This window comes from Haliotis rufescens, unplaced genomic scaffold (assembly GCF_023055435.1).
Source record: "Haliotis rufescens isolate VD_foot unplaced genomic scaffold, xgHalRufe1.0.p SCAF_45, whole genome shotgun sequence".
Classification (NCBI taxonomy): Eukaryota; Metazoa; Mollusca; class Gastropoda; order Lepetellida; family Haliotidae; genus Haliotis; species Haliotis rufescens.
Genome location: NW_025964168.1, coordinates 1,564,167 through 1,591,558, shown reverse-complemented (window position 1 = coordinate 1,591,558; position 27,392 = coordinate 1,564,167). Strand labels below are relative to the sequence as shown.

Below are 27,392 nucleotides of genomic sequence, written 5' to 3'. Positions count from 1 at the left end.
CTCAGGACCTTTTCCAAACTAAACAGATTACATGGTCATCACTTACGGTTAAAGGGGCATTAGCGGTAGGAACGCCCGCAATCTGAGTGGGCGGAGCTGATGCGAGTGTTCTGACAGGGGACTCCACAGCCTCAATTGATTTTCTGTACAAGTAAACTTCAACACATATACAAACTGCAACTGTTTACTCAGCAACAAGAAGTATCATTATATAGAAAATGTTAATTTCCATATCATTCCAAGATAGATACAGCTCACATAAAGCTGTAGTTGTTATGTCACTGGACAAATTTACTTACAGACAGACAGTTTATTACAGTGTCACGAGTTAAACACACATAACTGAAACATTTCATACGACAATAAATATGTTTATCATCCAGCCATATCTTGACCTAAGTAAGTGAGTATGGTTTTACGCCGCTTTTAGCAGTTTTCCAGCAATATCACGGCGGGGGACAACAGAAATGGGCTTCACACATTGTGACCATGTCTGGAATAGAACCGGGGTCTTCGGCGTGACGAGCGAACGCTTTAACCACTAGGCCATCCGACCGCCCCCTTGACCTACGCGGCACTACTTATTTATTACATTATGTACGATAAAATACTATTCACAATGCTATTATCGTTATTCTTCCCCGCCCTGAAGGCGGGGAAGTATACGGGAAACGTTAATTTTGTAGCATGTATGTCGACATGTTGGTTTATTTGAAATTTCAAGCCACGCATTTGCGGAAACAAAACATACAAATCATGTGCGTGGAATGTTGATGCTTTTCTTTTCCAGCAATAGGAGATACTTCAAAATCGTCTTTATGTAGTTAATTGATGCATTTTACCGTTTCTGGTCATAAGCTGACATTATTAAACCATTCATGTGTAATCCGATGTCCTTTTTTCCTCAAGGACTAATTTTCTGATTTTCACGGTGTATACAAAAGAATAACTGTACTCCGGAGATCGTAAATAACAGCACACTATAAAATATGTTCTGAATATGCTTATTCATGAACAACGACGACACCTCAATTTAAATGTAATATGGCTGAATTCAACATTCTACATACCACACTTTTGATTGTTTGGATGCTCATGCAATCTCATTAAAATCTGATCCTAGTTTTCGCTACCGCTAAACAAAGATCTGGGGACATCCCGGGTCACGTCAGAACGACCTTTCGCGAATTTTGACCGACCAATGAAATGACTGACAAGAAATCGAGATTAGCCAATCAGACGGCAGCTTTCTCGAGCTTTACGACACTAGTTTCAAACTGGCGACTTCGCTTCGAAACATATTTTGACGTATTCTCGATTAAAAAAAAATGATAAGAAGAACGTTCTGGAATGGCTTATATATGGCCTAGATTGTATGGATATTATCATAAAACCCGTAACTGTCGTTCGGAATACCCCGTGTTAAATAGTTTGTGTTTGCATGATTAGAAAACACATTCCGACTGTCACTTTCATGATCTGGTAAGCGACGCTCTGATTGGTTGGATGAAAGGTCACTCTGACGTGACCCTTAATGGGATGTCCTCAGATCTTTGTTTACAATAGCGAGAACTAAGATCTGATTTTCATGAGATTGGATGCTCATGTTCACTGGAAATAGTTGGAATAGTTATATTTCGTATTTTGAATTAACCCAGTCCCCCGTGTTATTTTTAATCAGTGCACCGCACACAGCCACATGTGAAATGTTTGGTAGCAAATTCAAAGCAAAATCGGAGTAGTGTGTCGGCAAATGTTTGCATCAAGGCTGTAGTATTTTTTTCAACCGTTAAATGGAATTCAATGTACAGCCGTAGCTCTGGTCACTCATATATTTTGTGCCCCATGGCTCAAATCTAATTGCGTCTGTACCGTGTTCCACTGACCTCGATAATTTGTTGGATGAAGGCACATCTCTCTACAGTCACATAGTTAACACCGAAGGCTACGAGGGGTATCAAAGTCATACTCAGCTCCCAGCAGCCAATGCCTCAAGCGATATTGTCTACATAACATAAGTTTTATGGCTCCGTCACAGGTGCTCAAAATATTGAAGCAGGGAAAACAAATTTCATAGAATCATTTCAACAAGCAATATTGATTTCCCCGTCACTCTTGGTAACTTTTACTGATGTATCCATTGCGATTTTTACGGATTTTGATTCGTATGCAATATTTGACTCTCATCAGCGGAATGGTTTGGGTCAGATTGGTCCGAATGGACAAGCGGTTATACTTTTGTTTAGTAGTTTAATGAATTGTTATGTTACATCTTAACAGTATATCAGGCGACTATGCTTGTCGTAAGAGGCGACAAACGGGATCGGGTGGTCAGGCTTTGGTTGATGCATGGCATCGATCCCAATTGCGTGGATCGATGCTCAAGATATTATCACTGGATTGTCTGGTTCAGACTCAATTATTTACAGAACGCCGTCATATAGCTGGAATATTGCTGAGTGCGGCGTTAAACGACAAGCCAATCAATCATCATCATATGAACTCAAACCAGTCATTGTTACAAGTAAACCACACTCCACAACATTTACTGACACTGGATAAAAAACAGAACATAAAAAAAGACCAAGTAACTCAACTCATCATGATCACAATTACTATTCTTTGAAGGAAAGAAATACAAAAAAGAAACTGACCAAAAAACGTAAAACAAGAGACGAGGAATCTCCGTTATTGATTAGTCCCGGTATTGAAATTTTCTCCAACTACGTGATAATATTTTGAGTATCTGTGGTTGTGACAAAAAGACCTATCTAGTATGACTTTTTTTGCCATATGGAGCCCTTAGTATTTTCATTTACATTATCATAACCAAATGCCAAGTGTAAAAAGAATGTGATCTATTATTTTAGTGTGTGCATCTGCCAATGTTGTTAGCAGTTTTGATACTATTTCCACATGTTTACATTTGTGCCAGAAATTGCTTCCATTTCCTTCGATCTACTTTTTAAATAAAGACCCAGGTTAGAATAGGTCTTCAGCAACCCATGCTTGCCGTAAGAGGCGATGAACAGGATTGGGTAGTCAGGCTCGCCGATTTGGTCGATGCATAACATCATATTCCAATTGCGTAGTTCGATGCCCTTGGTGTCAATCACTGGATTATCTGGTCCAGACCGCCGTCATATGGCTGGAATACTGCCTGAGTGCGGCGTTAAACAAGAAACTATTTTTAAATAGGCCTACCCTATGCAAATGTATCAACTGTATTGCCCAATACTCAAAATAAATAATATTTTTTTTCCACAACAGCGTTGTTATTTGAGATAAATATAATTATGCTCCTTCACGCCTTTCAGTTACATCATAATTATGCGTTTGTGAGGCATCACATATGGCGGGGAACTTTGATGCTCTTACGACAAGCATAGTCGCTTTTTACGGGTTGCTGAAGACCTATTCTACCCCAGATCTTCACGGGTCTTACAGTAACGTCACATACATGTACATGTAGGAACATAAGGCAAACCAACCAACCAACCAACAACATAAGGCAAAGATTGATCGTTTAGTGTCTCTAAATAGCGGTGACAGCGAGAGCGGTGATGACTCTAATCGTGTCAAGGCAAACAAAAGCACGTTAATTAGCTGGATTATTTCCGAATGTTTGTTTGTTGTTTAACGCCGCACTCAGCAATATTCCAGCTATATGACGGTGGTCTGAAAATAATCGAGTCTGGACCAGACAATCCAGATATTGATATCATGAGCATCGATCCACGCAATTGGGATACTTTGACATGCATCAACCAAGTCAGCGAGCCTGACCACCCGATCCCGTTAGTCGCCTCTTACGACAAGCATAGTCGCCCTTTACGGCAAGCATTGGTTGCTGAATACCTATTCTACCCCAGATCTTCACGGGTCTCCGAATGTAATGGTGGAGCCCTGAAACACTCGGTACCCAATATCAGCTTACCAAATAGACGACGTTTAAAGTTGGAGTTTTACAAGGATGTTCATGTACATGTACAACTAGTTTTAAGTCAATCTGTGATATATTGCTAGTTATTATACTGTCCTTCGTCGACAGTTTTTATTAATATTGTCCAACTCGATCAAGTCACATTATGGCTGAAATATTGCCGACGTGACTTTAATTAAACTCACTCACTCACTCACTCACTCATGTTCATGTATGCTGTATTTTGCGTCTCTATGGGATGTTTGGTTAATTTTTATTTTTGTGCCGTTTTTCTTGTAATTTTATCAAGATGAACCGAAGACGTGAATAGATCTACATGGTCTTCGGCTGAACCATCATGAATATGATCCCCACAATAGCCACTGTTTACTGAACTTCAATTTTATTGTGGAAACTGGCCACACCTCATTAGAATAGATTTGTCAACCAGAAATAGTGTACACCAAAAGGTAATCACATATCATGACAAAAATGTACATTGAAGTCTACGGTATTTCTGTATGCTACATGATTGGTCGGTCACGAATACGTCATGATATAGCAATGAGAAATTGACATGCATGTGATGTTCCATGACTATACACTGACATAATCTCTCATGTTAGCAGTTAACAGCGACAAATAATCATCAGACATCCCTGCCAAAAGCAGAGTCGACTGCACAATTCCGACTACTTCAGGAGCATGTGTCCATGCATCAAGATCTAACATCACCAGGTAATCGCGAAAAGGCGAGCGGTGCTACGCGCCCCAAACACATGCAAAGGCAAGCCAATTCTTCACCCGAAAAGACACATGAACACACGGTACAAGACAAAATAGGCTATGGCATTGGACATCAATTTGATCAAATGCGTCAAATCTGGAAATGTTGTCCGAACGTCCACCACAAAACCTTTTGAGAGCCCCACCAAGGCCCCGAGCAAGAGTCGCATAAGTCATGATAATAACATACATTTTCCCCTGACCATAACGTGAGATGCAGTTTACCATACTAGTCTCCCTATAAGCAGAATATGCACACTTTCTGAAAGGTAATGTGTGACAAGACACGCATCAAACCTGTACTCTTGATGTAAATGGCACTCTGAAGAGCAACCTCCTCGTGGTGAGCGCTGGGTAGCACTAATAGCTCTTCCCCCGTGTGGACCCGGGGTAGAATTTGTCCACAGCACCCCATTGCTGGTCGTAAAAGGCGACCGAATTGGGCAACCCGTTTGCCGTGGGTTGCGCCCCTCTGTCGGTGGAGGACGGGATTCTGGTGGCTGAGGGCACTGGAACCAGGAACCTGTGTCCCTTTTGCCCAACACTCCACTTCGACCCTAGGTTCACCTAGACGGTTGGTAGAATTGGCCCGATTTTATCAATCGGCTGGTCACGCCATGCCCTGTGCATGGAAAACTTGTATTTAAAAACATCAAAGGAAATAAATCGGTTATCATGAAATATGGTAATGTTATTTATGCCAATTTATATTTTGCCTAGAGTCCTATGCCAGAAGGCGGTGGCTCATGGGCCAATCTGGTGATACGGACTGCTGAATTCTGTGTTTTTATAGGAAAATGCCATGGGCCGAACCAGCCTGACATTTCTCCTTTTATTAACAACAGCTATCCATGTCACTATTTCTGGAGTATAACATCCCTGTAACTCTGATGTTGCAGGCTGGCTTCCATTGCAACATCGTCCTTGTTGACACTCGATGGTGGGTGGGGAGCAGGGGTGCTGAATATTATTACTATACCATGGCTACCAATCCATCTACTGGTTCATCTAAAGCAAACCTTTCTTCATCATCTGATGATGAATTATCTCATATATTTCCTGAATCTTGGCCAAGATTCTTAGTGATTTCAACTGGTGATGAAAGTCCTTTAAAACTCAACCTGTTTGCGATCTCGAAGGGCATACCAAGTGCCTGTGGTGAAGTTAAAAATGTAACACGTCTCCATGGTGGATTCATCCTTGTGGAATGAGCACAGAGACAACAGTCTGTCAATCTGCTTGGTCTTCAGCAGTTTGTAAACACACAGGTTGTTGTCTTAGCGCACAAGACATTGTACTCATGTAGGGGCATCGTTCGTGATCGAGCTCGCTGTCTGTCAGACATGACAGAAGAAGAGATATCAACCGAACTATAAATCAAGGTGTCACCACAGTTAGGCGGTTTACCGGAAAAACTCAAGATGGAACCATTATCAATACCCAAACCTACCTTTTTACTTTTTCTGTGACAACACTTCCAAAGTTCATAAAAGCTGGTTACTTTAACATCGGAGTGGAGTGTCAAAAATTTGGTCACGGGGCCAAAACTTGCACTAACAAGGCAAGGTGCTTCCGTTGCAGTGAAACTCACGAGAGTTCAGAATGCACAAATGAGATCAGATGTCCAAACTGCAAGGGAGAGCACTTATCCTCATCAAAATCCTGTCCTGCTTTTGATCAGTAAACCAAAGTATACAAAAAAAGTTCCTGTGACATTGAATAAGATAAATGCTCCAGCAGATATGGACAGATATCCCACAGGGCTTTGTGCGACGCCTAGTCCATTCCATGAGACCAAGATGTGTTGCTTGCATCGCAACCAGAGGTGGACACACACGCTATTGATTTGTAAATTGACATGTTGGCAAGTTCATGTTTTTTTTAATGAAATCATGCATTTTCTGAAGTCAGTATGGCAAATTAAACCATTTGAACACTTACAGGAGTCTTTTATCTGTTGCAAACCGAAATTGATTCAGATTTGGTAAAAAACATAACTTTGCATTAAATCTTATTCAATGTCACAGGAACTTTTGTTGTTCAGTAGATATTGTAAATGCCACAATGACGTATCAAGGATCGCGAAGAAGATATTGACAGTAGCGCTTGGAGTTTATTCAACAGACCTATGAAAACAGCACTGCTTTATCCTTTTAACTGACTCAGTCAAAGCTCACTTTTTACCTCTCCTGGCGGCCATTATGCAACGGCCATCTTATACCCAACCTCGCGGTCTCTTCCTGCAGTACGGCAATTAGTAGAACCCTCTCCCCAGATGTATCCTACATGATATGACATACTCTCATTAAGTAAATGCTGCTCTTCCTGCAGTACGGCAACTAGTAGAACCCTCTCCCCAGATGTATCCTACATGATATAACATACTCTCATTAAGTAAATGCTGCTCTTCCTGCAGTACGGCAACTAGTAGAACCCTCTCCCCAGATGTATCCTACATGATATAACATACTCTCATTAAGTAAATGCTGCTCTTCCTGCAGTACGGCAACTAGTAGAACCCTCTCCCCAGATGTATCCTACATGATATAACATACTCTCATTAAGTAAATGCTGCTCTTCCTGCAGTACGGCAACTAGTAGAACCCTCTCCCCAGATGTATCCTACATGATATAACATACTCTCATTAAGTAAATGCTGCTCTTCCTGCAGTACGGCAACTAGTAGAACCCTCTCCCCAGATGTATCCTACATGATATAACATACTCTCATTAAGTAAATGCTGCTCTTCCTGCAGTACGGCAACTAGTAGAACCCTCTCCCCAGATGTATCCTACATGATATAACATACTCTCATTAAGTAAATGCTGCTCTTCCTGCAGTACGGCAACTAGTAGAACCCTCTCCCCAGATGTATCCTACATGATATAACATACTCTCATTAAGTAAATGCTGCTCTTCCTGCAGTACGGCAACTAGTAGAACCCTCTCCCCAGATGTATCCTACATGATATAACATACTCTCATTAAGTAAATGCTGCTCTTCCTGCAGTACGGCAACTAGTAGAACCCTCTCCCCAGATGTATCCTACATGATATAACATACTCTCATTAAGTAAATGCTGCTCTTCCTGCAGTACGGCAACTAGTAGAACCCTCTCCCCAGATGTATCCTACATGATATAACATACTCTCATTAAGTTAATGCTGCTCTTCCTGCAGAACGGCAACTAGTAGAACCCTCTCCCCAGATGTATCCTACATGATATAACATACTCTCATTAAGTAAATGCTGCTCTTCCTGCAGAACGGCAACTAGTAGAACCCTCTCCCCAGATGTATCCTACATGATACAACATACTCTCATTAAATAAATGCTGCTCTTCCTGCAGAACGGCAACTAGTAGAACCCTCTCCCCAGATGTATCCTACATGATATAACATACTCTCATTAAGTTAATGCTGCTCTTCCTGCAGAACGGCAACTAGTAGAACCCTCTCCCCAGATGTATCCTACATGATATAACATACTCTCATTAAGTAAATGCTGCTCTTCCTCAGCGTCACGGCTACTGAGCTGAGACAAAGAGACCCAACCATCATGTAATGAGGGTCCAATAAAACAATGCTCCACCAAACCTCACTGGAAGTCGTACTACAGACGTTTAATGTCAATTCACACAATTTTTTCATGACAATAACATTTTCCAGCATCATTCAGGTATTTTTTTTCATATTTTCCAACAAAATCACATCTGAAAATGAGACATCAGCAAGTACATATCATAGATCGTCAGGATATCAAAATAATCTCCTTGTTACTACTTCCAATCTCATCTTAACATGGGTCCTCCTTTGGTCAAAAGTTTGTTCCCTCTCTAATGGGTGTGTCATGCGTTGCACACGAGTGGCGAAATTGTGCACACCCGTGTTCAGCGCGTTGCAGATGGATTATCAGCCATAGTAGCCAAAGCGTATTTGTGAATGGGGAAATATCCAAACCAAGCTACATGAAGGCTGGCGTGCCACAGGGGTCCGTGCTTGGCCCTTTACTCTTTATTGTTTATGTAAATGACATTGCTGATAAATTAAACTGTATGACAAGACTGTTTGCCGACGATACATCGATTTGTATGTCATCCAATGATAACAGTGTACTGGAACGTTCCTTAAGCACAAATTTAGCAATCTTAAGTGAATGGGCGAAACTTTGGCTCATAACTTACAATCCCGAAAAGACCAAATCGGTTCTATTCTCTCGCAAAGACAACAAACTATATTTCAACGGAAAAGAAATCAGCTCTGTAAACAGTCATAAGCACTTGAGTGTTATACTTGAAGCCAGTGGCAAATGGTCTTGTCATATAGATACCATAATTAAATCAACTTTCAAGATGATTTCCTCAATGAGAAAACTCAAACATCTACTTCACAGAAATACTATTAACAATATATATAAAATGTTCATAAGACCACACTTTGAATACGCATGTGAGGTTTGGGATGGTTGCACCGAAGGACAAAGTGAGAAATTAGAACAATTACGATTAGAAGCTGCACGCATTGTAACTGGTCTACCTAAATATGCCCCGAGGCATTCATTATATTACGAAACCGGTTGGGAACCCTTAGTTGAGCGTTGAAAGAAACGCAAACTTTGTCTTTTCTTCAAAATTAATCATAACATGGCCCCTTCCTATCTAACAGATATTCTACCCAAAACCGTTGCTGCAAAAAACTCATACAGTCTCAGAAACTCTGAAAACATCAGTGTTCCTCTCACAAGACTAAGACATTCGTGTGAATCCTTTTACCTATCGTCTATCCGATTGTGGAACTCTATTCCGTTATCAGATCGAAATTCTACGATTTCTTGTTTTAAAAATTCGTTACAAAAGCACCACCCCACGTCACCTGCGTACTTCGCTTATGGAAAAAGAAAATATAATATCTTACACACAAAACTGAGATACATGTGCAGTCAATTGAATTATGATTTAGTCATCAGAGTGAAATTATGTTAAACAGCCTTAAAAATATTGTTCATAACATACCTGTTGATGTACACTTACTGTTATACGGCAATGCAGATCACGTTGTTACAGAAAATGGAGCTATATTTAAGGCAGTACAACATTATATATATGTACAACTAAACGATTTGTGTAAAGAACTGTTCATTCAACAATGTATCTCTCTCGCTCTCTCTCTCTCTCTCTCTCTCTCTCTCTCTCTCTCTCTCTCTCTCTCATCTACATGTATAGTGTTGTTTGCATATATATTGAATTTGAAATTGTGAAAATTTTGTAAATACCAGGGAGGGGGCATTCTAAGTTGGAAGGACTTGTCCCCCAATCCCGTTCACTCCTTGTGAATAAATATGTTTAAATAAAAAAAAAAATCAGACGGTTGTCACACACGTGACGGACGCGTTGCACACCCTCTAGAATCTTCTCTCTATGAAACATAATTAAAAGGTTATTTTTCCAATAAATAAAATATTTTCTTCTTCATTAACGGTACCCAAAAAAGAGAGATGCGATGATGATATCCTCAAAAATATGTGCTGTCTGGATCAATTAGAATTGAACTAAAGGGTTTGGCAATGACACTATGGTCTTATATAAATTCGTCTACCGTAAACAAACCATTTAATCGACTTAGAATTAATATCAGTATGAGAAACACTTGATCCATTTTAATCATATTAAAAAGTGCAGAACATTAAAAACATATATTATGTCAAGAAGTCGGCGTGAGAGCACACACAGACGGCACCTAGGAGCCTTCCCCTACTCCAAAACGAACTTAAACGACCATTTCCGATGTGTCCGATTACACGCAGAGGGGTACCGTATGGAGTAAACTATATTGGTCAACTCTTAAACCGTGGGACAACTCCGCACTGTCATAATAATATTGGTATTGAAAACTGGTCTGATCACTTTAAAGTTATTTACAGCTCATGATGGCACGGGGGGCACGGGTGGCCCAGTCGTCTAAGGCGCCGCGATTCGCTGTGCAGAGTTGCGTCCCTTGGGCACGCCAGAAACCTATGATTGTGGGTTCGAATCCCGGTTCGCCCCGATTATGTTTCTAGGTTTGTCAGCACCATACCCGTGCTCGTGGGTTTCACCAAAGTGGTAAACGTCTGAGACCTGCATCACTTCGGGCTTTCCTCCCACATTAAGCTGACACGCCGTGATATGACTGGAATAATGTTAAAAGCGGCGTTAAACCCAACTCGCTCACTTACTATGTGTTGAGCACATCAGTCCCTGTTCAATGCTTTTCAAAACGTCAGGGAAGCTTTAGGGAACGCCTTTTTTCTCCAGCGAAATAAAAAATGCATCTTGGCATAGACAGGTTTACTATAGTATTATGTAAGAATCATGTGTTCCGTCACTTCAGACGTGGCGTAGGAGGAAAGCCTGAAGAAACCCATGGACACGGGTATACTGCTGATAAATCACGGATACCAATCAGGACGCTCTTGGATTCGAACCCACGATAAACGAATCCTGGTACGATCAAGGAACATAACTCTGCTCAGCTATTTTCGGCGATATAAACCCCTGGATCACCCGTGACCTGCAGATGTTATGACCACAAATGAGATCGTCTTGGGTTTGGCGTACCTCTAGCGCGCCATGTTTAATATAAAGAAAATAAGGGAATAAAAATAGGAAGACACCTATAAATGTTTTCTAGATAATTAATAATTTCCACATGCACACACGTACGCATTTTAACCATTTCCGCCACGGTAAGATATATCGCCTTGATGGCAGATGAATAAATTATTAAATGAAACGTCCTGTCCTCTATAAAACCTTTATCTCATGTGTCACCTATCAGTGTGTAACACACAACCCAGCTCAATTTACCGAGTACAATACAAACCATATATTGACGCTGGTTGAAGGTATCCTCTTTAACAATAGAGAATAGTAAAGCCACGCGATGAAGCAGCCAGCACACACTGAAATGATATGGATTTCTTCTCTCTTCAGCCACGGAGACGTATAATTTTGTCATCGATTGTAAACCTTGGCGTGTTTACTTGTTGCCAAGCAACGACCTGATCGTCTATAGCCAACACAACCCTCTCCGTCACTTCCGGCACTGACGGACATTTTGAACAGGAACAAAATGGTGACATCTTGGATAATAACATTTCTTTTATTCTATATACAAGGTAAGCTCTTGAAATATTGTGATACAAAATTCTGTGTATATTCCGAGAAATATGTTGGTAATAGATTATCCAATCCTGGAGCCGAGGTAACGGGGTGGATCCATGGCGATCCCGGGTGAACGCTGGGTGGGTATCTGACGAGGAAGTCATCGATTGCGTGCCTGACTGATTTAGCTTGTGCAACAACACTAACGATAACAGGTTGGCGGCTTGGTATTTTAGTTTTGCGGCAATTTAAGGGACATTTAAAGGTTACTGGGAGATATTGGGTAGTATATTTCTGTAAAGGGTAGATATTAGAAATCCTTACGACCTAGATTACTCATGATTGCAATGGTGCTCACACCCCTTGAAGTCGCCTGTCAGTTAAACGACGTTTCGGCTTCGTCGATAAGTGTATAGGTAACAGTTCAGGTGAAATGGGGTTTAACGTCGCGTCCAAGATTATTGCACTTATATAGTGACGCGCATGTACGTGTGTGTTTGTGTGTGTGTGTGTATGTGTGGCTGCTTGGACTAGTCCGGACTGATGCCGATTTATAGTGCTAGCCCACTGAGATACCGTGCAGCAGTTTAACATGAATACCCCACTCAGAAACAGTATACTGACTCCGAGCCGACCAGTCCTTGTTTCAACCTCTTAATGCCGAGCGCCAGACAGGGTAACAACAAGTACCATCTTTAAACGTCTTTTGCTATGACGCGGCCGGGGATCGAACCCCGGACCTTCCGCTCTCCGGGCGGACGCTCTGCCACTAGACCACGGAGGCGGTCTCATGTGTTTTGACCTATTGCATAGAAAAACATCAGTCTGCACGTAAAGTAAAACGCTCAGTGTGTTGTTAGCTGTTTCGTAAAGAACAAGGTGGGCCTAGGGATCTTTACGGTCCACTAGCTCTACATAATTTCGGAAACTTAACATTTAGAACTTGTCATGATTGTTATCAGATATGTTTATATGTATGAGAACTTGACTTCATTTCGACACTTACTCGTTTTGGACATGTTTGTTTGTTTTTTGTTTAAAGCCGCACTCAGCAGTATTCCAGCTATATGACGGCGGTCTGTAAATAATCGAGTCTGGACCAGACAATCCAGTGATTGACATCATAAGCATCGATCCACGCAATTGGGATACGATGACATGCATCAACCAAGTCAGCGAGCCTGACCACCCGATCCCGTTAGTCGCCTCTTACGACAAGAACAGTCGCCTTTTACGGCAAGCATGGGTTGCTGAAGACCTATTCTACTCCGGATCTTCACGGGTCCTGTGTCAATGTTATGGCATTTAATTACTGACAACCAGTGTACGCTATGAAGCGTCCAGTAGTACACGTACATGTCCTTAACGGTGTCAGGATGTGGTGACGCTCATCCGTGTGGTATAACAGAAGTAATAGATATGTAGGAGGGCCTGATTTAATTTTACGCCGCTTTTTGCAATATTCAAGCGATATCACAGCGGGGGACACCAGAAATGGGCTTCACACATTGTACCCATATCGGGAATCAAACCCGGGTCTTCGGCGTGACGAGCGAACGCTTTTAACACTAGGCTACCCGACCGCCCCTGATCAGATATGGAACAAGATATATATATTCATGCTTGGATGTCCTCTTTGCGTGTACCTTGTTTAATTCATAAAACGATCTACCTTCAGTTGCTGGCGATCTATAGCTCTTTTTTATAATGTTTTGTCCTGTCTAGTGATGTATTTTTATGGTTCCATGCTAGTTTTAAATAATAATCTGTGATAAGTCTGGTTATTTGACTGTCCCTTGTTGACAGGTTTTTTATAGTTTACACGTATTTATTATGTATAACCTTTGAAAGTCACGATATGGCTGAAATAATGCCGATGTGACATAAAATCTTAACTCACTCACTCACTTATTCATAAAACAAGTTTAAATTGAAGCACCGTACAATGTATGTACTTTTTACTAACAAAGACATTAGGTGGCACGGTTGGCCCTGTTGTTGCCGAGTTGCGTCCCTTGGGCACGCCAGAAACCTATGATCCTGGGTTCGAATAACTGTTAAACCGATTACGTTTCTCGTGTTTTTAGGTTTTGCTCCATACTCCAGATCGTAGGTTTCACCAAAGTGGTAAACGTCTGAGACCTGCTTGGGGCTTTCCTCCCACATCAAACTGTCACGCCATGATGTAACTGGAATACTGTTCAAGGCGGCGTTAAACCCAACTCACTCACTCACTCACTACTAGCAACGGGCACGGGTGGTTCTGTCGTCTAAGGCGCCGGGCAATTCAATGTGCAGTGTTGCGTCCCTCAGTCGTTCCAGGAAACGGTTACTGTGGGTACGAATCCCAAACTCGCCCGATTATGTTACCATGATTGTCAGCACCATGCCGTGCTCGTGGGTTTTACGGGGGCACGGGTGGCCCAGTCGTCTAAGGCGCCGCGATTCACTGTGCAGAGTTGCGTCCCTTGGGCACGCCAGAAACCTATGATTGTGGGTTCGACTCCCGGTTCGCCCCGATTATGTTTCTAGGTTTGTTAGCACCATACCCGTGCTCGTGGGTTTCACCGAAGTGGTAAACGTCTGAGACCTGCATCACTTCGGGCTTTCCTCCCACATTATGCTGACACGCCGTGATATAACTGGAAAACTGTTAAAAGCGGCGTTAAACCAAACTCACTCACTCACTCACTCACTGGTAGGTTTCACCGTATGATGTCACAGTATTGTTCAATGCGGCGTTAAAGTTTAAACCCAATTCTCTCGCTTGGTACCAGATGAAAATTGATAAATCTAGAGTTATGAGTCTTTCTATTTTAGCTGTGCATTGTGGTAGTTGTCGTTCACGTAGTTGGAGAAGTATGTGTGGAGAGTGCTGTGTTGGGGTTAACTTCTAATAAACAGTATTTGATGTCAGTCTAAAGTGACCCTGACCATACGCGGCAGATCATTTCGTTAAAACCAACGTCACGGTGCTGGCATGAATCGTAATCACGGCCAGTCTTGGATCCTGACCAAAGACCAGGGGCTCCTGGTGCGGCTAAGGGACGCAACTCTGTACAGCGAGTTCCTGCGTCTTAAAGCACTGTGGTACCATTTCCCCTATTTTTTTTCAAAAATGAAGCTATACGGTTATCTCTATCGACCTGAAAGTACTGCAGTATATTGACGTATTCCATAGCATGAGAGGCTCGCTTTTAGTTTTATGTTGATCTCCAGTTGACTGAACATTGGAGAGTATTACATTATTCATGGCACGGCTACGCTGACAAAGACAAGTCTGTTTGTCAACACACACACACATCAGCATTCATTTTATACTTGATATCTAGACACAATGCGGTACAATCGGTCTCACTGACAACTGTGGATTGCCCAGCAACCTGCTTTCAACCTGTTCAGAGTCTCTGTGTTATACTGGTATACCGTATTTCACTGGAGGGTATTAATGAGTCGCAGTTCAACAATGGACAGTTGTACCATGAAACGTATTGTCAAAGGTTGTGTATAGAACCTGAGAACAAAGCTTGTCGTTGGTCGCTGAACAATGGGACGAACATCATGTCGCCGCCTGATGTAGCCCTGCGGTTAAAGCGTTCGCGAACCAAAGACCCGGGGTCGATTCCCCACTTGGGTACAATGTGTGAAGCCCATTTCTTGTGTCCCCCGTCGTGATATTGCCAGAATAATATTAAAAGCGGCGTACTCACTCACTCATCTCGCCTGGATGCGTGACATATACTTACATGCAAACGTAACTATTTATTGTCATAATGGGATTACCTAGAAACATAATACTTCTTTTTCATTTAATCTGGGATCACTTTGTGTTTTAAAAAGTCAAACATACAGCATATGAACAAATATATATCATGACTTTTTGAAAGGTTTGTTTAATCCACATTGTTCACACGACGTTATATATCTTTTGAGTGAGTGGGTCAGTTGGGTTTAACGCCGCTTTTACAGTATTCCACTTATATCCCGGCGTGTCAGCTTAATATGGGAGGAAAACCCGAAGTGATGCAGGTCTCAGACGTTTACCGCCTCGGTGAAACCCACGAGCACGGGGATGGTGCTGACAAACCTAGAAACATAATCGGGGCGAACCGGGATTCGAACCCACAATCATAGGTTTCTGGCGTGCCCAAGGCACGCAACTCTGCACAGCGAATTGCGGCGCCTTAGGCGACTGGGCCACCCGTGCCCTTATATATCTTTTGAAATAGTAACACCGGACAAATAGACATTTGTGTGGGATAACGATAGAATGTCATTTTGAACTAGACGGTACGATCTATAGCATTTCAAATGAAGACCTACAGTCCCACCTGGGGAGTACATCGGCTCTACAGCGGATAGATTGCTTACTTCCTGAGGCAACACACCTGACTGATCTCACGCATGCGCAATCAGTGACTGAATGGTCCCTGTAAATCGATCTGTACCTGACGGGGAGGCAGCTCCTGGGACGAAGCTAGTGTTCAGCCATTGTATCAGCTGCTCGACTAACGGCTACATTAATATTGCACGCCGTCTGGTTTGTGCCTGCGTGTCCGTACAATGAGCTGTTAAGGTTACAACCCGTTTTGTAATAAAGTTGCAAAGTGTAATAATTATAACAAAACGGGTTGAGAGTCTTATTACAAAGTGAAATGCACATAGCAACCCGTTTTGTAATAAAGTTGCAAAGTGTAATAAACGTGGTGAATGATGCTGAAAGTGTTCAATTGGCACCCATAACTTGCTTATAAGTTCAATTAGGAACACAAACGGTATTTAAGTTAAGATTGGTCGTCATCATATCGATGAAAGGTTGACCTAACATTGGAATCGTTTCAAAGTGTAATGATTATTACAAAAAGGGTTGAGAGTCTTTTGTAATAAAGTTGCATATATAAAAGACTCTCAACCCGTTTTGTAATAATATTACACTTTGCAACTTCATTACAAAACGGGTTGTAACCTGTCAGATATGTCGGTGTCGGTTACACGGGTGGCCCAGCTGTCTAAGACACCGAATTCGCTGTGCAGAGTTGCGCCCCTTGGTCTTGCCATGAACGTGGGTTCGAATCCCGGTTCGCCTAGTTATGTTTCTAGGTGTGTCAGCACCATACCCGTGCTCGTGGGTTTCACAAAAGTGGGAACGTCTGAGACCTGCATCACTTCGGGCTTTCCTCCCACGTTAAGCTGACACGCCGTGATATAACTGGAATAATGTTAAAAGCGGCGTTAAACCCGACTCACTCACTCACTCACTCACTCACCGTTATATAACTGAAATACCGTTTAAAGCGTTAAACCGAACTCACTCTGTCTCTGGCCTGCCAGATGGTGAATCGTCACACAGTGCGTGATATATCTGCATCAGATGTGACACCGTGTTGACATGGAAGACGTCAGGAAAACAATATACTTGTATGCAGAGCTCCAGATAAGCTGCGTATCTGCGTAAAACACGCATCAGAAATGCAGAAATATGCAGTAAAATAAAATCCAAACGTATCAAATACGCAACGAACATTACAGTTACGCTACAAAAACTTGTGCGTATCATCAAAATATTGTGAAGTAACCCTGCATATTCGATTAGCAAATCAGCAACTTATTTTGAAATTATAAACGGGCATTCCGTCAACCTTGCCAAACTCCACGATAACAGTTACATCATGATCATTTGCCATCACACTTTCTTGTGGAAGTATCGTGGTATTTTTGAGTCCTATAAAGCTCTCTAACCCACACGACACCAGTTTGCAGGGACTAGATGAATAGTGTTTTTAAATATTTAACTTAAATACCCACATGTGAAAAAACTAGTGGGTAATAGAAATTTGAATACCCAGATAGAATTACTGATACCCAATGATTTTAAAACACCAAAAGCTTATCTGGAGCTCTGCTTGTATGTCTATGTCGGTTTGTTGTTTAAGGTCCGTGTAATGAACTGACTCCACAATTATCTTAGTAGTCAGATCAGGAACATTATAATACATAATGTACACAATACGATGTAAACAGCAAAGTTATTTGAGAGTGAGTGAAAACGATTGTACGCTTCTAGCAATAATCGAGCAACGACGGGGCACAGCAGAAATTAGATCACACTTTGCACATATTCGGCGTTACAAATAAACTCTCCGTGCTTCTATTTGAGAGATTTCTTAAAATATGTAGCACAATCTACAAAATTAGATACATCATTAGAAGTCAGTAATTTATTAAATATAACTAACATTCGTACCTTTAGGTGATTTGTTCGTTTACAGATCTACATGCTGTAAGTTGATTACCAACTGGAGTTCACCTTTAATACACTTACAGTCACACATTTAACGAATTGATGGACTACGTTTTAGTTCTGATGTGCACACGTAAGGACACGTTAGGAAGTACGCAGCCATAAATATATTCTATGATCCCTTATTCTATTCTATTCATATTTGAATTACTAATTAGTATTTAACGTTTGTCAATGAATTAATAGTGTTACAATGCTTTCCATGATGTCTCATGGTTAATTAATAACATCATACTCTCACTGATGGATGCTGCTGGGTTGTTGACATACACTTTTATCTGTATCTGAATCATTCTCATCATACCGGTATTTGCGTAGTACATGTCCTTCTTCCCGAGGCAAAGGAATTAAATGACAATAAAAGTCCGGTGGAAACTGGACTTTTACAGTCAGTTAACGCCCTTGCCTCGGGAAGATGAGTGTGCGTCTAGATCTAGATCTTGTTTTACTATAGAAACATGCAAGAAATACCTGATAATATCTTAAACAATGAACAAAACCACAACGACATTGAACCACAAAGGTTTTTGCAGCTCGCTTGTATTTGTATGTGATGTTATACTTGATCAGAAAGGTCAATGACATACAATTGAAGAGGAAAGAAAAAACACATACAACAGACACCATGTTCAATTTCATACTGTTTTACGCCGCACTCGGCATCATTCCAGCTATATCATTAGATATTGTTTATAGTCCAGGCTGGACCAGACAAAGATTACCAATGGTTGATGGCGTGGGGGCGTTCCATTTGTATCATCAGTTTGAGTCGGCCCAAAAGCCTGCCAAAACATTCAATAACACGTTATATCACCCATTATGAACTTTGCTTTAACAATCAGATCAACATGTTATCATTGTAGTCAATGTGCATACAAAATGTCATCAGAGTGAGTGAGTGAGTTGGGTCTAACGCCGCTTTTAACAGTATTCCAGTTATATCGCGGCGTGTCAGCTTAATGTGGGAGGAAAGTCCCAAGTGATGCAGGTCTCAGACGTTTACCGCCTCGGTGAAACCCACAAGCACGGGTATGGTGCTGACAAACCTAGAAACATAATCGGGGCGAACCGGGATTCGAACCCACAATCATAGGTTTCTGGCGTGCCCAAGGGACGCAACTCTGCACAGCGAATCAAATGTCATCAGATGTATAAAGAGGACGGATGACCACCCCAAGAACAATTCCATCCTCCCCCCCCCTATCACCACCCCAACCCTCGGTGTCCACCACTGCTAATGTGGAGGATAATGGCACCCTGAACAATAACGCTATTAATCGCTTATAATAACATGGAATTGCTGTATCACCATACAACACAGCACTGCAGCATTATTATATACTACGTCAATCTTTCCTTCCAGACCTCGTCCTGGGTCTTGGCGAAGAGTCATGCTTCTCCAAGATAAAGGGACATTCCTACAACTGTGAGTATGGCTGCTGCGGCAGCACCAACGACCAGAAATGTTGTGACCCACTTTCCATGATAGTCGGCATCGGCATCGGGTGCGTCATCCTTGTTGCCACCATCATTGCAATCATCGTCTGCTGCATCAAACAGCAGACACGCAACAGGCGCCGTCTCCAGCCCAGACAGAACGAACAGGTCAACATTGTGTCACAAGCGAGTAAGTACCAAACATGCATATTGGTAGTGACGGTACTATACATTATTAGCATCAGTGAACTATACATAAGGATTCAAGACTAAAAGCGAACATCGGAAGCCATTTCGTGACGGCCCACACCTTGAAGTACCTGATTTCGTTTTCAATCTGGCTCTGGTTCCACAAAGCGACCTTGGCGCTAGACTTTCGTGAATCACATTCGTCACCACTCGCCCCTTTCCGTAACCTGCAAGAAGACTCGTCCCCCTATCGATGAATGTTATGTGCGAAAATACGACAAACCAATCAGAATGCGCGTATGATTTCAAGTTCTTCGTCAAAGAACCCCTCAGAAATAATTTTTGATTTTACAAGTCTTGCATTTAAAAATATACCCAAGACACAGTTAAATGTGTTCAATCATACTGTATAATTCCTCATGTCCAGATGTGCTTTAAATTGCATCTGAAATATATATAATATATGGGGAAATATATGTGAACCATTAGCAACGAGTTGACAATTGTTTTAGGTATGCCCGTTTGCGCCAAGACGGAACCCGGTCGCAAAAATGACCATGAGAAGGGCACGAGTCGCTATTCGGCTTGTCCCGGAATAACACGAGTTGGTCACGAATGTCGTGAATCATTGTTAAAGAAAGGAAGATACGATCCTCTTACCGCTAAGACCGCTTTGTGGAACGGGCCCCGATTCCGTATTCAGTGATTTCGCCGTATATCAATGTTTTTCGGCAACCTTTGTTATCTTTCATCACAATATTTTATTACAACCGAGAGTACAGTTCTGGGTCTCGATCCACAAAGCGCTCGAAGCGCAAAGACGATCGTAACTCCAATACGTTAACATAGACTTATGATAGTCGTAGCGCTACGATCGCTTTGTGGAACGGGGCCCAGGGCCTTTTGTTGCTGACATATCTCATCACGGATACGAATATCACAGGTGTTCAGGGTTTAGGAAAATCGCCAGTCTCGGCAAATTTGATTCAAGTAATTCTAACTTGTCTAGTCTGCCTGCCATCGCAAATTATATAATGCTTCTCAGTTTAACAATTCATGATTATCCGGATTACATAGAAAGAACGTGCCAATTTCACTTGTACGAAGCACATGGTCTTCACTGGAAATCGGTACCAGAACGCAGGTGTAAGCTCCCTTTAACTTGGTCCAAGACGTCTTAGATATCTAACATGTTAAAACCCGTGGGTCGGTGTTCCACCCGATTGGGATCTTTGGTTTCTCAGCAGCATATCCGCTCACGTCAGTCAGTCGTACCTCACCGCAACTGACGCCATGATATGTTGATATGTAACTCAGGTACTCAATCACATTACAGGGGATCTTCAAACACTGGAAACAACACATGCATCAATATGCCATCAATCCTGAAACACAGATATGACAAAACGTACCTGATTTGTGCAATGGCATGTCTTTATAAACCATTGACTGGATTTTTGTTTGTTTGTTGTTTTACGCCGCACTCAGCACTATTCCAGCTATATGACGGCGGTCTGTAAAATAATCGAGTCTGGACCAGACAATCCGTGATTGACATCATGAGCATCGATCCACGCAATTGGGATCGATGACATGTATCAACCAAGTCAGCGAGCCTGACCATCCGATCCCGTTAGTCGCCTTTTACGACAAGCATAGTCGCCTTTTACGGCAAGCCTGGGTTGCTGAAGACCTATTCTACCCCGGGAAGTATCCTCTCGTGGGTAACTAAAGAGAGATGGATTGATCAACCCATCACGTTGTCAATTCCCTTTCCTGTTTATGAACACGAGTAGCCCAGTCGTCTTAGACTTCACAATTCGTTGTACAGAGTTGCGTCCCTTGGAAACACCAGAAACCTATTATCTTTGGTTCGAATCCCGGTTCGCCCCGATTATGTTTCTAGGTTTGTCTGCACCATACCCGTGCTCGTGGGTTTCACCAACGTGGTAAACGTCTGAGACCTGCATCACTTCGGGCTTTCCTCCCACATTAAGCTGACACAATATGATATAACTGGAATACTGTTCTAAGCGGCGTTAAACCCAAATTACACTTTTAAGTCTTATTTCTAGTACCGTTTTACTGCTAGTGGGGGCGTCATAGTAAGATTTAGGCTATTTCTGATTGAACCAACAAAGCTAACAAGAGGCCGTTGCTATCAACCAGTTAGCGTTTAACTCTCATGGGTTAATGTGGGTTCGTTCTTTAACTGTTACGCAATCAGATTCAGAAGTTTGTTCATTGTCATGGTAACGACATGTTAGCCTGTGCAGTCAATCCGGGTCACTTAAACAAAACATAGTAAATATTACTTTCTAAAATCGATGAAGAATTATAGCAAGATCGATAATTAGGTCGGCGTATCGTGTACGGTATCATAAAAAATCAAATTCTATATGATTTTATATGTTTAAGTATACCTGGAATATAATACCAATTAATTTGTTTGTTTTTTAAATCGCAAAGCATCGACACCCCTAAGCTTGTACATCAGCCGGTGAAGCGCAAGATGTCTTAACTGATTGTATGACACTTGTTTCAGAAGGCCCACCCGCCTACCCGGGACACCCCTACGCAGATTACTACAGTGACGGCTACAAGGGACCGATTCCACGCCCACCCCCGGGGTACCAGCCTAACCCCAACTACCCCCCTCCGATGTACGTCCCCCCAGAACAACAGCTTCTCTATGGCGCCCAGGGAGGGAAGGTCCAGCCCCTTGCTGATTCGGGGGTGACCCCTCCACCTCCCTACACTTCAAACTGAAGCCCCAGATCACCATCTTCGACCAACGTAAACAACAAAACGTAAACAACAAAATGTGAACTGGATGTTTCGGATTTCAGAATTTAACGATTTGTAGGAGATGATGGATTTTTGTCACGATTTATCTTTCATGGCATTCGAGAATAAAATCTTTGAAAACTCAAAAATGTAAATAATTTAAAATGCCCATTTATCATTAGTCTGGACAATGAGTTAAATGACTTCATGTTAGAAGTTTTTTAAAACCTGACATTGAACCTACCTATATAAAAATTTTAAAAAACATCGAAAACTAAAACAAATTTAATATCCTTTCAGACAAATTGCTGATTATTTAAACTGCTGTATTGGGAAACTACTTATATTTCAGGTGTCTTTGCCTACCGGGGCCTTCAGATGTATATTTTTATGAGATTATGTACATTTTTCTTGCTTTTATATAGTATAATTATGTGTTTATCCTTTTGTATATATGATACATTGTTTGTGAACCTTTTTTTCAAATGTGACTTGAAAACTGCTGTTTTGTATGTTCTAAAACTTTCATTCAACTTTCAGTAGTATGTCGTGACTTTCAAATGTGACCATGTACAATTTCACTTAAACGTTTCCTGTAATAATGACCGTACCCCGAGACAATAGTGTGATAGGCCATCCAGATGATTTTGATCTCATTTCTGCTATGTTGAATTCTCGGCATTCGATCTAGACCGGGCGAATCGAAGCTGATCAATTATTTATATTCAAACTGACAATTGCATGTATTGATCCTTCCTTTGGAACGAAACATTTGATCTATATTTCTACCGAGAAATCTACATGCTTTGTTAAAGAGAGTGTGTATACAGCCATGCGATGATGGCCAGTATAAAAGAAACCAATAGAAAGCGTGTGTTGATATTGCGAGTTTATATCCCGGAACCCGTCTCGTGATCACGTATATCCGGAGATCAGGATTGGCTGCTTTGTGCTTCGCCGTCGGGCGGAACAAAGGATCAACGATCAATCTATACCCCAATTACCATCCGGTATATCAACTTGTGGAATATTTTAATTGGGAAGTTGAATTCAGGAATATAAAACATTGTGATACAGTAAATGGTCGACTGCTAGGTTTAGGTAGGGGTCGATATTTGAAAATATTTATTTGAAAAATATCATCTGTTTCCGAATATGATGGAACATTTTACCCCGAAAGTAAACCGGACATGTTGGATGTTCTAAATTAAAAAATTGTGTGGCTCCTAATTTCAAATACAAAAATGTATGCTAAGCAGCATTGACAGAAAATATAATCTGTCTCCAGCGAAAATCCTAGTCCCAGTGGTCTGTCTCTGAGCTTAATTGAAACTGCTTGGATCACTATGGGAATGAGGTGAGGGTGGATGAGAAGATGGCGTTGGTATTTAGCTGGTATCGGGTGATGAATTGGTAAATTCAGGAATAGAGTTTGGTTGTAAGGGCCGTTCCAGAATTATGAAAACGGGTATCAAAATTAGAATTTTAGAATGTATTTCTTAGTTTGGGTGGAAAAATATTTAATGTATTTTAATTTCATTTGAGTATTTATTGGACATGCTCCCTCGGCCTCACAAAGGCAGGGGACTGATCACCGAACACCAGCACTCGAGTAACCATCAGGGAGCCAGTATGTCGACCACAAGGCCATGAAAATGTGGACAAAGTTCTCAGATGATCGATGGGGCAACGTCCACTTGTTTCCATACATATACTCGATACAACATCCACGGGTGTATTTGAACGAAAGGCTTTATTCTTTTCCGATTAGGTCTCTAGATATTTACAAATAATACCCCCATGTTACACCACCTCGCCGACCACGACGTCTCTACTGCTGATACTGTGTATATGGTATTTACTGTCATTTTCTGTGTGCATTGGTGGATTTACAACTTGCAATGTGAACAAATATTCTGTGATATTTATAAACATTTGAATCGTGTTTACTGTCATATTATTTTTGTGATTAACTTAGAGAACTGTGTAACATGTGTGTGTGTTTAATATTTAGCAACATATGTACGTGTATTAGAGTTAATGATGCTGACATAAGTCACACAACATCGATACATATATTGAACTAAAATCTATTATATTGAACATAAATCTATGATATTTAAATAATACGCCACATTATAAAATATTAATGAAACAAATACTAAGTTAATGTTTTTTCATTTTCGATAATTCGGGATATTATATCCACATTCTATGATAATAGAGTGGAGATATACTACTCAAAAGAAGTTAAGAACCATCCTATTCTTTCATGTTATTACAGTTAATCTGTCATGGTATGACAGTGACGATGCTGCCATGCTGGCTTGACAGGTTGACTGTAGTACTATGAAAGAATCCGGTGGTTCTTAACATGTTTTAGTAGTATATATTACCCTGGATAATCGGGGAGGGTTGAAAGATAAACGAAATAAGTACTATGTTGAGACCTATTTGGAACTGCTAAACGATTGGTCCAATCAATGAAATGCAATTCAATTAGATATTAGTGTGTGTCCGACGATCGTTTACAGAACGTGTATATTGTATAGCATTTTGAATTAAATATCTTCTTCATTCAATTCTATTTCAACTGATTTTCCACATAGTAGATATAGACAACCTCCACACCCAAAGTCCCGTGTCTCTCTCGTCATCTTCATCGGCATCTTCTTTATCGTTCTTGGAGAGACACACATGTAGAACTAGCGACATTGCTGTGGTGAGTGTCACTATCTACTTGTTCTTCATCCGAAGTTTGTCAAACGAAAGTTCCCGAAAAGTATTGCTTGATTATACTGATACATATTTTACCTTTGATTTAAGTTCATTACTCCTTTTCAGGAGAACGCTGATTGGCCAGTAACTCCGAAACCTTCCATGGCGCACAGACAAATTAATAAATACAAATTACTTGAATAATTCTGAAAGTTTGTCAGTTCGACTTTTAAAAATGATATGTCCGTAACTATTCAACTGTCAGTTAAACCCAGTAACATTTTCTTATTGCGTATCAGAAGTGCCTTCCTATAATAACAGTACTTTGGGACAAAGACGGTCCAGTGCATGGTCTGGGGCGCGGCATCACGCTGTGCAGAGTTGCGTCCCTTATCCAGGCCGTGATCCGCTGATCGTGGGTTTGAATCCCAGATTTGTCCCGATTTTGATCATGTCGGAACCATGAATTTTCCTCGCACTAGACGACATGACGAAAGAACGGAATTAGCGAGACTTCTCTGTCTGCTTTGCTAAAAACCGCCCTGATGGTGCTGGAATATTGTCCAAAGCGGCGTAAAACATCACTCACTCACCCATTTGCCAGTTTACGTATGTTAGATACTGTAAGGCCCACCAATGTTTTACATCTACATGAATCTATATGTACATCTGTCCTTGTGGGATATACAGTGAAACATATCTTACCAATATCAGAAAACCATTCATCTGGTACTAAAAGAATATAAATAACAATAACATTAAGTTAATCTGCTTCTTCGGCTGTTTTCGTGTTGGACTTTAGACTCCATGGACTTGTACAGAAATCTCGTATTAAAACTTCACTTTCAACACCAATGTATTATTGTCATCAATGGTTTCCCGAACCTGTAACAAACGTGTCCTCTCCATCAATTCCGCGACCTACACAAGACCAAAGTCAGCAATGGAGTAGTGATTTTGCATGAATTCACGGAGACCGTGTAACGCCAGATCCAACCGCATATAGTTCGTATAACGCGGCGGTCGTTATCGAAGTCAGGTTAATCTGTGCTGAACAGATATAAAGTATACACTTGGATTTGAAGACAAAACAACTTGGATTGCTATATGAGGTAAACGACTGCTGCTTGGTTGTCTTCCATCATGTGACAGTCACGTGCACAAACCTATTTCCAATCTGGCTGTCACCAATGCTGGCAAACTCCTGCAGAACCCTTAAACTGTTCACTGTGTGGAATCGCTGTCCGGCAGATCTGAATTACATCCTCCATTTTGATAGGATTACACCAGAAAAGAAGCAAACACGTGCGCACGTTAAGAGAAAGTTTTATAGTTTTAGTATAAAAATGGTAGAATATACCCACTAAATTTATGGTGAGGTGAAATGGGGTTTAACGTCGCGTCCAAGATTACTGCACTTACATAGCGACGTGCATGCACGTGTGTGTGTGTGTGTGTGAGAGAGAGTGTGTGTGTGGCTGCGTGTACTAGTCCGGACACACAATGCCGCAGTGTTTAACATGACTACCCCACTCAGACACATCATACTGACTCCGAGCCGACCAGTCGAACCCCGGACCTTCCGCTCTCCGGGCGGACGCTCTACCACTAGGCCACGGCGGCGGTCTCTAACTCTATGCACACAAGATGTATATATATAAGTAACGGACCACTACACCAATATCTGTAGACATTCGACTCGTAACACCGATAATTCGCTGTGTTGTTTAATGCGATAAATTCAACAATGCTGATTTGATAATCCCAGTCTAATTACATTATTGACAAGTATTCTTCATTTAGATGTTCACTACACTGATTTAACTAATTCTTTTATCTTGATTATTCTAAACGTTGCAAGGAGGGACACCGAAAGTCAGCACCCCTGTGGTCCCGTTGAAAGGATTACGCTGAAGGCATTGAACGAATCACACATTTTTCAGATAGATAGATAGTGTATACATAGAAGAAGTTAATAATGTACTGGAGATTTATGATAGATGTTCTCATCAAGGGGAGACAATTCTTCTGGGTGATTTTAATGCAGACCTGCGGCATGGAATTATATTGAAACGCAGAGCGAAATATCTGCAAAGAGTGCTCACTGAA

At 41.4% G+C, this 27,392-nt stretch overlaps 1 protein-coding gene across 1 annotated transcript; it reads left to right on the top strand.

Annotated features, from left to right (window-relative positions):
• The first annotated feature begins 11,730 nt into the window (after positions 1 to 11,730).
• Positions 11,731 to 26,134, top strand: LOC124145918 (protein shisa-4-like). The gene is made up of 3 exons (XM_046515890.2): positions 11,731 to 11,865; positions 19,516 to 19,779; positions 22,324 to 26,134. The coding sequence occupies exons 1-3, from the start codon at positions 11,820 to 11,822 to the stop codon at positions 22,545 to 22,547; spliced, it is 534 nt and encodes a 177-aa protein (XP_046371846.1). The 5' UTR covers positions 11,731 to 11,819; the 3' UTR covers positions 22,548 to 26,134.
• Positions 26,135 to 27,392: the final 1,258 nt, after the last annotated feature.